Here is an 11036-nt window from a genome sequence, read left to right on the forward strand (position 1 = left end):
GAAAATTGTTGTATGATGCAAGGCACCACTTTACAAAATAGAATGTGTTATTAGGCCTGTTACAGTGCCTTCAGAAAGTATTCATACCCCTTGACTTATTCTACATTTTGTTACAACCTGAATTCTAAATGGATGYAATGGATTATTTTCCTCACCAATCATTACGCAATAACCCATGAAAACATGTTTTTAGAAATGTTTGCAAATTTATTGAAAATTAAAAACAGAAATATCTCATTTATATATGTATTCACACCCCCTGAGTCAATACTTTGTAGAAGCACGTTTGGCAGCAATTARAGCTGTGAGTCTTTCTGGGTAAGTCTCTAAGAGCTTTCCACYCTGTATTGTCAACATTTGCCCATTATTCTTAAAAAATATATTTTTAAAACTCTGTCAAATTGGTTGTTGAACATTGCTAGACAACCATTTTCAGGTCTTGCCATATTTAAAATAATAATAATAATAAAATAAAAAAAATCAAATGGCTAAAGTAGCCTACTTCAAAGCAAGGTAGCTGTTTATTGATAACATCCTTTCAGGGGAGATCTATTGACAGCATGGGAGACATTACTAAATTCTCAATTAGGATTATCTAAGAATATATTTTAAAGTTGTCAGAATGACATGCCCAATGTTGAACAGAGGGGAATCCCAGCTTTCCAATTGTGTCAGACTTTTACAGCCGGAGTAAGCGTTGATTTATTAACGCACCCGTTGATCAACTGRGTGTCGCCATTTGTAGTTATGGTGTAGTTAGGTGTAGTTAGGACATTGGAGATGACAATTACATTAATACATGATAATAGTTAACTACCGAGAACTATCCAGGCTACACAATAGGTGTTGATTTGGCTAACTAGTTGGTCTGTCATTATTTTGTAGCCTTACCTGCTGTAATGTCTCCCTCTCTCCTCTAGTACGCATGCAGTTGATGCACACACTCATGACTTTTCCAGGGTTTATCTGTACAAAACCTGTTTGCTGACCGAAAACGTGCTATAACTATGCACGTAACTCACTAATCGGCAAGGATTAGAAACAAATGTGCACACGTGGCTACACACAGATCTGTTCTTTGATCTCAATAGCACATCTCGCCAAAGGGATTATTGAAAGACCACTCTGCCTGTCAATGCAATACAATCCTACTCTAATGTGCTCTGCAGAAATTAAATGACCTTACCACACCCTGTTTTTTTTGTACAGGGCACGAACACTGAAGGCCTCCCAGTTGGTGAACTCCTCCTCACTACTTTGGTAAGCCACTCATTCAACCCCTRTCTAACACTATGGTATCACTTCCACACACTTCCACCCCATGGACACCAATCATGTTTACAGTAMGTCTCTTGTTTCCTTGATGGGAACATTGTGTAGATCAGCGGTTCCCAAACTTTTCCATTCCAGGGKCTACCAAATCACCGGCAAACTCTTGAGGACCACATTCCAGGAATGGCGGAATTTAACAAAGTATCTTGGCGGTCAAATATAGAGTACATTTTATCAGTAAATGTAACTTATTATTAATAGTTGTATTATTATTTTAAAATGGTATAGAATCACCTTGATCCCCTCTGTCGAAYACGTTTGAACCTTATTTTTTTATATTTTCAGTGGTATTGTTAACAAACATGAGAATTAAAAACAGGTTCGACCATGATCTTGCAGAGTTACTCCACCTCAAGAATTGCATTTGGTYAAAGGCTCGGCACATGCATACTCAGGCTGACTGGCTCTRGTTCAGGCAAATGAGAAATAAGTGCACTCAGGCTACCCYGAAGGCCAAAGTTAGTTACTTTTAAGGAGCAGTTCTCTCTCTGTGGGTCTAACCCCAAAAAGTAATACCTATGAAGCTTGAGGTAGTCACCTCATACAAGTATTTGGGAGTATGGCTAGACTGTCCTTCTCTCAYCACATATCAAAACTGCAGGCTAAAGTTAAATCTAGACTTGGTTTCCTCTATCGTAATCGCTCCTCTTTCACCCCAGCTGCCAAACTAACCCTGATTCAGATGACCATCCTACCCATGCTAGATTGTGGAGACATAATTTAAAGATTGGCAGGTAAGGGTGCTCTCGAGTGGCTAGATGTTCTTTACCTTTCGGCCATCAGATTTGCCACCAATGCTCCTTATAGGACATATCACTGCACTCTATACTCCTCTGTAAACTGGTCATCTCTGTATACCCGTCGCAAGACCTCTACTGGTTGATGGTTATTTATAAAACCCTCTTCGGCCTCACTGCCCCGTATTTGAGAGCCCTACTGCAGCCCTCATCCTCCACATACAACACCCGTTCTGCCAGTCACYTTCTGTTAAAGGTCCCCAAAGCACACACGTCCCTGGATCGCTCATCTTTTCAGTTTACTGCAGCTAGTGACTGGAACGAGCTGCAACAAACACTCAAACTGGACAGTTTTATCTCTTCATTCAAAGACTCAATCATGGACACTCTTACTGACAGTTGTGGCTGCTTTGRYTGATGTATTGTTGTCTCTACCTTCTTGCCCTTTGTGCTGTTGTCTGCGCCCAATAATGTTTGTACCATGTTTTGTTGCTACCATGCTGTGTTTTTGTCTTAGTTCTCTCTTTATGTAGTGTTGCGTTGTCTCTTCTCTTCTCGTGTTGTGTGTTTTGTCCTATATATTWTTTTTTTWGTCCCAGCCCCGGTCCCCGCAGGAGGCCTTTTACCTTTTGGTAGGCCGTCATTGTAAATAAGAATTTAAGACTTGCCTCGTTAAATAAAATACATTGTTATTACAATTTGCATTGTGTAAAGTAATTATAAATCACAAAATTAGATTCTAAAAAATAAATGAAAAAATGTTGGACCACCTGCAATACCTCCGGTCCACAGGTTGAAAACCACTGGTGTAAATGTTTGGATCTTCTAACCACTGTCTTTATTTCCTTCCTCCAGGAAAGTGTCTCTGAAGGCGGGGGGCAGCTCCAGCAGTATCCTGGTGGACTCTGACAGCGAGGAGGAGCTGAGCCGGAAGGCGGTGAGCCGCAAGCGACGCCTCAGCGACTGTCTGCCTGATGACAAAGCAGAGGAGGTAGGGGGACTGGGGGGAGAAATTAGTTACTACAACTTAACCACTGACACATGCAGGGCCAGGTTGAAAGAATACTGTGGGTTTAGGTCCGGTGTGACATGGTGGGCTCTGGTTGTGTGTTTCGGTCCAGCGAGGCGTCCAACACACAGACGCGTCAGACATCAACGATGAGGCGATGCTGGCGGTAGTGCTAGAGATGAGTTGTCAAGACACTGGTCTCTCCTGCCCTGCCCCTGAGGACGAGCCAACCAGCAGCCCCGACACGGGCTTCGGTGACGCCGACCCCGACACCCAGGAGACAAACTACCACCCAGACCTGCTGGAGACGGACAACAAACCGTCTGCAGGTAACCACGACACACACACACACCCCAGCCAGGAGAGAAAGGGAAGTGTAGGCTTAAACAGACTACACACCAAAACAACTCTCTGTAGTTACTAGATGTCCATTATGAATTTTGTGAAATTGTAATTTCCTTGAACTATCCTATACTAAGTCATGAAGACCATGGACTGTTTTGAAATGTGCGTTTCACCAACCCTTGCGCAACAGAGTGTATCTGTGTGTGTAGATGTGCTGAACTCCCTGGACCTGACCATGGARGAAAACAAGGAAAACCAGACACCTGAAGGGGTGCAGGGAGAGCTGGACTGGGTGCAGCAGTATAGCCTGGAGCAGGAGCGGGAGGAGCAGGAGCTGCAGCAAGCCCTGGCCCAGAGCCTGCAGGAGCATGTAAGACTCCCAACACACACTAGGCCATTACATAGAGAGACCTATACAGCTCTACCCTTTGACATTTTACTGTTGGATTAACCTGGTGTTGGTGGTTCACCAATGTTCTTGTAATGTAGGCTAATCTTCCCTCAGCTTGTTTTGGTGAATACCCAAAATGGGTTTTAAGCTCTGACCCACCAACTTTATATAATGTCAACTAGGTGTCTACTTGACCCTGTATCCAGCAATGCTGCCTTGTTGCACCATCACAATACAATCCAGTGACATTTTCAATTTGTGGTATGTCCTACAGGAAGCCCAAGAGATGAGGGAGGACGARGACCTCAAGAGAGCCACAGAGCTCAGCCTGCAAGGTACATCATAGACACCAGTACCCCTTTTMAAGCATATACTCAGCTTCACAAAAGAAAAGTAGTGTGTGTGTGTGTTTACACCAGGGGTTGGAATCAGTTCCGGTGTTCCAACCAGAAAATACATTRTGAACCGGTTCGAACCAATAAATAAAAAAAGTAGCAGTTCATATAGGTCAGAGAGGGGCAACTTTGATAGGGGTGGGGGCCACACACTCTGAACTCATCATGAGGGGCTGTAGTTGCCCCCCCCACACACACAAACACACACTGCGAGCAAAACATTTTAGTGGCCCACCTCTTGACAGCGGAGAGACTTAAGTTTTAGAGTTCATTTTGTGCAATTTTATACATTTTGTCATAGTGTAGAGAGAAATATTTGCAGTTTTAATATGGTATCTGAGTGAGACTAACAAAATCAATGGGGGGGTCCCTTACTGATAATTTAACCGTTTAGTTTAGCGGCCAGCAATCTAATTTACCAATCTGAAAACATTTAGCTGACATGGGCTAATTGACTATCAGTGACAGACATAACAATAGAGAAACTGCTGKTTCACAACCAAATTTCTAAATTGCACCTTGTGTYTTCTACTATTCTAACTTGCAACAAACAGTAAGTTGAGTTGAATTTGATCCGAGGGCCTCCAAAAGGGGGCCTGTGGGCCGCATGCCGGCAGTTGCCCATCCCTGATCAGTGGTGGAAATTGTCATACTTCAGTAAAAGTAAAGATGCCTTAATACAAAATGACTCAAGTGAAAGTCACCCAGTAAAATCCTATTTAAGTAAACGTCTAAAAGTATTTGGTTTTAAATATGCTTAAGTATCAAAAGTAAATGTATTTTCTCAAATATACTTCAGTATCAAAAGTATAAATAATTTCCAATTCCTTATATTAGGCAAACTAGACGGCACCATTTTCTTTTTTTACATTTATGGATTGCCAGGGACACGCTTCAAACCTCATACATCATTTACAAACTAAGCATGTGTTGAGTGAGTCCCCCAGATAAGTGTGTGAATTAGACAATTTTCCTGTCCTCCTAAGCATTCAAAATGTAATGAGTACTGTTGGGTGTCAGGGAAAATGTATGGAGTCATTTTCTTTAAGAATGTAGTGAAGTACAAGTATAAAGTTGTCTAAAATAGAAATAGTAAAGTACAGATACCACCCCCAAAAAACGACTTCAGTAGTACTTTAAAGTATTTACATAAGTATTTTACATCACTGTCTTATTTACATGTTTGATTGGTCAGATAAGTGCAGGCGCGAGATGCGACTGAAATTTCACGGGTGAGGAGAGGGCAACGTGGTGGACATGGAGGGGGCTTGAAGCTCTGAAAATCATGATGTGAATTGGAATGTGTTTAGGCTATTACTAGCATTATAACTTCACAAAATTACCAAATTATATTCGAGACATTAGAAATATTTTGGGAACTAAAAAGAATGTTAGTAAGCCGTAGGCAAGATATGAAAATAARGGTTTTGTTCCAGAAKACTAGAGATRSCTTTCGMTCCCGGTTCCGTTTCACTTCCTCTGAAAATGTCYTTATTTTTCCGTTTTTGMTTCCCTGAACTGGTTCCAACCCCTGGTTTGCGCATATCAGTGGTTTTCATGTGTCTTGATCTGCTCTGCTGGTTTCTCCCTCCCAGAGTTCAACAACTCGTTYCCGGAGCTGCTGTGTTCAGACGAGGATTCTGGGAACGAAGAGGTGCTGGACATGGAGTACAGCGAAGCAGAGGCTGGGGACCTGAAGAGGAACGCTGAGGTACAGAGCCTCCCTCCTTTTCCTCATCTCCCACACTAACCAGCCTTCACCAGGGTCCTGTTCAGTAGGGAGTAAACTCTCGRGGACAGACGCACATAACYTYAATGGTAGTAGCGTCTTACAAGAGGCTGAGATGTGACGACTAACGAGCAACTTTGTTCTGGTACGCATTTTTTTTTTGTCATTGATGATTTGGACAAATCACGATTTCGCAGGTGCTCACATCTTTCGAATTTCTAAATGGGACATTTGGCCCATAGACTTGCCTGAAACTGGCAGAGTTTCTGTTTAGGGGGGTTGAGACTTGGCTATTCTTGTTAGTATCTTTTCTAACGTGTGTGTGTATATGTCCGCTGCCCCCAGAACTTAATTGAGCTTCTGATGCAATTACACAACATTTTAGTTCTGGGTGTCTGACATTAAGTAAGGAGAAACGTTTTGAAATGGAGTGAAACGTCCTGGCTTGAACACCTCTTCCTTTCTTGTTCCCAGAGTGGAGATTTGGCCAACTCCTTCCGGCTGATCAGTGTAGTCAGTCACATCGGGAGCAGCTCCTCCTCTGGTAAGCACTGCCCTCCTTATAAACAACAGTCTGCTAAGATGTATGGCTGTGTTACGAGATGCACTGTTGTTTGTGGGACCCAAAAATGTGTTCAAGTTGAATGAATATTGAAGCATGAATGTCATTAATATTTTTTGGTAGCAATGGATTTCTGTGCATCTCAAAACGCACTACTGTGTAGCAGGAGCCACAGATTATCACTCATCCGTGAAACAACGTAAAGCATGYAAATATAAGGTCGTGTGAGCTGAGGCAGCATATGATTACGATACCATGAGAACCCCAAACACTGGATTCTTGTAGTCTAATATTAACCTATAATTCAATCTCCCGACCCTCAGGCCATTACATCAGCGACATCTARGACATGAAGAAGCAGTCGTGGCTGACCTACAACGACCTAGACGTGTCGCGCACGCAGGAGGCCACGGTGCAGAGGGACCGCGACCGCAGCGGATACATCTTCTTCTACATGCACAAGTGAGTGTCCCTCTTATCCCTACCATTAAGGTCCCTATCCCTGCTTCAGATGGAGTGTGGGGTTGTGTTCAGCGGAGAAAATGCAGTGAAACGTGTCCTGAACTTGTCCAATAAGAACATAGATTTCTTTTCAGTTGTAAAAACTTTGCAACGGTATCCCCTACTGAATACTAAAACCCTGTTTTCTTATGCTTAGGCAATGAGGCACGAGGGGGTGTGGTATATTGCCAATATACGACAGCTAAGGGCTGTTCTTATGCATGACGCAACGCAGAGTGCCTGGATACAGCCCTTAGCCTGGTATATTGGCCATATACCACAAACCCCTTATTGCTATTATTAACTGGCTACCAATGTAATTAGAGCAGTAAAAATGAATGTTTTGTCATATACCRGTGATATACAGTCTGATATACCACGGTTGTCAGCCAATCAGAATTCAGGGCTCGAACAGCCCAGTTTATAATAAGGAGTAAGCAACCAGCCTCCCGTCACTATGCACTACACCAGTCTCTGAGTATAATCCAGTGGCGGCTGAGCGAGACCCAGCTCCAGTAAGCAGGGCTGCCAACACCAATGGGCAACTGAGCAGAAGCTGGAACAAAATCCCCCCCCCCCCTCATGCAATTAGAAAAGCTCATTTGTTCAAATAAAGGGGGGGAAATTAAACCGTCTACTAACTCGAAGAATGCTGGGGGGGTTTAATACAAATAAAGTTGTACATTCACTTATTGTAGGAGATGTTTGCCTAACTTGGTGTTGTGTGTATCATATACACTGGAACCCACTATAATGGGTGTGGATGCCTTGACTGACTGCTGTGTTTGTTCCCTCCTCTCCTCAGGGATGTTTTTGAGGAGCTGTCTGAGCTGGAGAGAACAGGGGCCAGTGGAGGAGCCTCCGAGGCAGGGAGGACCGTCCTGCAGCCCCTCTGAGCAACCAGTCTGTCATCAATCAATCACACACACCAACCAACACACTCCAACAGCACAGAGCTGTTCCCCATCAGATGTCGGGTTAAAGAGAACCCTTCTCCAGTACTACTGATCGCCGTCCACATTTTGCCTTCTTCAGGCACTTTGTCCCTTTTTWAAAACAAAACAGACCAAGGTAGCTTCTGTCAGGCTCAAGATGTCAGCACACATACAGCCCACATTCTTCTCTCCAGGTCCATTCAGAAATGAGACATGCAGCGCACTCAAAATAAAGGAGTTGACTATGTTCTTTGTTTATTCAAGCATGAGAGATTAGCCCCCAACTTTTTGTTTCGTTGAATAACTTGTAAAATAGTTTCTTGGCACTCGTATGATATTAACTATCATGCATTTAAGAACTTTGATAGAAAGTGTCAGATGGATTATATGGTTGACTTAATTTCCAATATAATCTATCGAAAACCAAGATTTATTCTTCTGTGTTGGAATAAAAGCTAATTTAAGGTTAGTACTTTCTTCTATATGCATCGGATACATGTGGTGCAATATTTATTTTGTGGCATAGATTTGCCAATACTGCTTATGTTTGTATTCTGTTCTAGAGTTGAGTCGGGTGTGTTCAAAAAAAATTCTTCAATTTCTTGCAATGCTTTACTTATGGACTGTTTGTGTTGCTGTTTTATTCATGTTTTATCACCTTGACAAACTAAACATTAATAAAGTAGCTTGCTTTTTTTTTTTTTATAAGCTTATGCTCCTAGGGGTTCCCTGGTGCTTCCCAGTACAGAACCGGTAGTTTCTTTTTCTAAAGCGCTTTACTTTGAGAAATGCACAACCACTTTGTTTAGAATGTGTTCCTTCAAACCGCTGACAATGCAGAAATGTGTATTACATGCGTAAGCTATCCTGCATAGGCTTTGCTTTTAATAAGGCCATAAGATTTAACTATTTATTTTAGCAGAGGTCTGTTTATAATGGCCAGCTCAGATGTCTCATCACACCTGACCAGGCCAYTATTCACATCTTTTAGACTACTTTTTGCTAAGATTAGGGTTTGGCTAGCTATTTACTGGTCTCCTGCTTGCATTAAGTGAGAAAGAACAGGTTTTACGTTGACAAGCGCGTCTGATGTGGAATGCAAAGGAGTAGCAGAGTGGACTGAGTTTTTTTMTTGTTTCGGCTCCAGTATTTGACTTCCTACATTGCATTTTAAAATAAAAATGAATTTAAACAATGGTTTTGGACATTTTTAATTGTCATCAATGTCAAGTCATGAGTAGTCCAGTTTGATTGTAAAAAGAATAGTCTGTCTAGTTCCATAGGTAAAAGCTCAGCAATCACATGAAGGCTGACATGGTCTGTAGCTATCACTTGGAAATGGGTAGTTTATTCATGATCAAGAAGTCATCTTTGCAAGTTTCCAAATCCATCCAAGCTAAGTCCATTCGTTTCCAAATCCATCCATTTCAAAGGCCTTCCATTGCAGGTGGTTCTTGGTGGTCACCCYTCTTGGCTACATTTCTTGGTCAGAGGCACCAGCTGTCTGCCAGTGAATCTGTTGAACTCATTAAGTATGTAGCTTTCCTTCTGCAGCATCTGGGAGCACAGATATACAACTGTTAAAAGGAAATCTTTCGTTGAGAAAAAAAAAATGTGGGACCTAGCCATTACACTTAATTATCATCCATACCTCTTTCCACTCCTCCTCAGTTTCATGTCTGTAACCCAACAAGTGACAGATTCCATGAGCAGTGACTGACTGAGGAAGGAGAAGAGGTACAAAATAAGTCAAATGAACAAGCACTAATGCAACTACTAGTGTTTAGTGTAATAAAAACAATGGTCTGTCTATCAATCTTGGSACCCAGAACCATATTTAGTGTGTGCTGGCAAGTATTTCACTAGAAACTTTATACTTTTGCATGTGAATGGTGTTCACATGATGATAGTCACAGGACAAACCATTTATCATGCAGTATTTCACCATTCTAAAAGGCAAGGTGGGCCACCCCGCCTCACTCTTATGCTCCCGCCAAAAAGACCCTGGCTTCGATTGAAAATGTGATTTAATGTCTGTTGCATGATATTACTGCGTTGTAGGTTGTATGTCATTGTAAATAAATATTTGTTCTTAACTGACTTCCCTAGTTAAATAAAGGTTAAATAAAATAAATGTTGCGCATGCATTGTGTGGCTGTTTCACTAGTAGCTTGCTCACTGTGAGAATTCCATGAAGATCCTGAGATTGCTGCTGGCACTGTTTCATCAGGTATTCAACCCCCAAGAAAATGTCTCCAAGGTTCAGTTCATCTCTGTAAATGGGGCAAGGCAGCTTCCCAGGCCTCAGCTCCTTTAAAAACAAAACAAACATTGATCACCGTTTCTTTACCTAAATTCAATTTCCAAATGTTCACACAGCGAACAGGGTAACACTTCGAGGCCAGAGACCATCCCACCACTGCATCTTGAACCCGTGGTGTATTAACACCCGTGCCATGACATCTCAGATCTCTTGACGGGCAGGTGACTGCTAGGAAGAGAACTTAGATACCAACCTCATAGAATGGAAATGAGAGGACATCAGTGGGCATATTTTTTTTCCTATAAATGTTATTGATGCGTTGAATTTTGCGGTTGTCCACGCAAATGACTCCCAAATCAAATTTTTGGATGCCCAATATGTGCCTCAACGTCTCCACATCCTTCCGTAGCCTCGCGCGTCGCAGCGGCACCACGTTCTGAAGATTCCGTAGAACTACACCCATTTGAAAACGCCAGTCACTAATGTTACAAAAACTCTGAAGGAAATWGTTTTCATCAAGTAGTCGTAAAAATTACGAATGTCTACATACAAGAAACAGGTATCCTAGGTAACTAGCGTGTTGTTAGCCGGCGAATGCTCGTTGGTTCAATCAAGGTGACTCAGTCGTTCCAGTTGTTGAAGGCATTCTTATTTTAGATTATGAATACAAATATGTACTATTCTACAACAAGGTCCTCTAGAGCGGATGTAATGATACAAATCCAGTATATTATTATATAACAAAATATCCTATTGCTTGAAACAAAAAATGAACATTTTAGCTAGCATTCTTCTCATGCGGATCCATCCCGGGGTGGAATGTAGAAACTGGGAGCC

At 42.1% G+C, this 11036-nt stretch overlaps 2 protein-coding genes across 2 annotated transcripts in view; one reads left to right on the forward strand and one right to left on the reverse strand.

Annotated features, from left to right (window-relative positions):
* LOC111959366 (ubiquitin carboxyl-terminal hydrolase 37) overlaps nt 1-9133 on the forward strand; it is a 26440-nt gene extending 17307 nt beyond the window's left edge. Inside the window, 9 exon segments of the mRNA XM_023980874.2 lie at nt 1210-1260; nt 2925-3060; nt 3191-3407; nt 3633-3793; nt 4089-4149; nt 5805-5920; nt 6413-6482; nt 6824-6962; nt 7807-9133. Coding sequence (XP_023836642.1) covers nt 1210-1260; nt 2925-3060; nt 3191-3407; nt 3633-3793; nt 4089-4149; nt 5805-5920; nt 6413-6482; nt 6824-6962; nt 7807-7897 — 1042 coding nt within the window. The 3' untranslated portion in view covers nt 7898-9133.
* Nucleotides 8527-11035, reverse strand: LOC111959368 (ybeY metalloendoribonuclease). Its single transcript, XM_023980876.2, has 4 exons — nt 10453-11035; nt 10116-10247; nt 9588-9656; nt 8527-9493 (listed from the first exon to the last, which is right to left on the reverse strand). Exons 1-4 carry the CDS (start codon nt 10660-10662, stop codon nt 9398-9400), a joined length of 507 nt encoding a protein of 168 aa, XP_023836644.1. The 5' UTR covers nt 10663-11035; the 3' UTR covers nt 8527-9397.
* Between the last annotated feature and the right edge of the window lies 1 nt (nt 11036).

This window comes from Salvelinus sp. IW2-2015, linkage group LG36, assembly GCF_002910315.2.
Source record: "Salvelinus sp. IW2-2015 linkage group LG36, ASM291031v2, whole genome shotgun sequence".
Taxonomy (NCBI): domain Eukaryota; kingdom Metazoa; phylum Chordata; class Actinopteri; order Salmoniformes; family Salmonidae; genus Salvelinus; species Salvelinus sp. IW2-2015.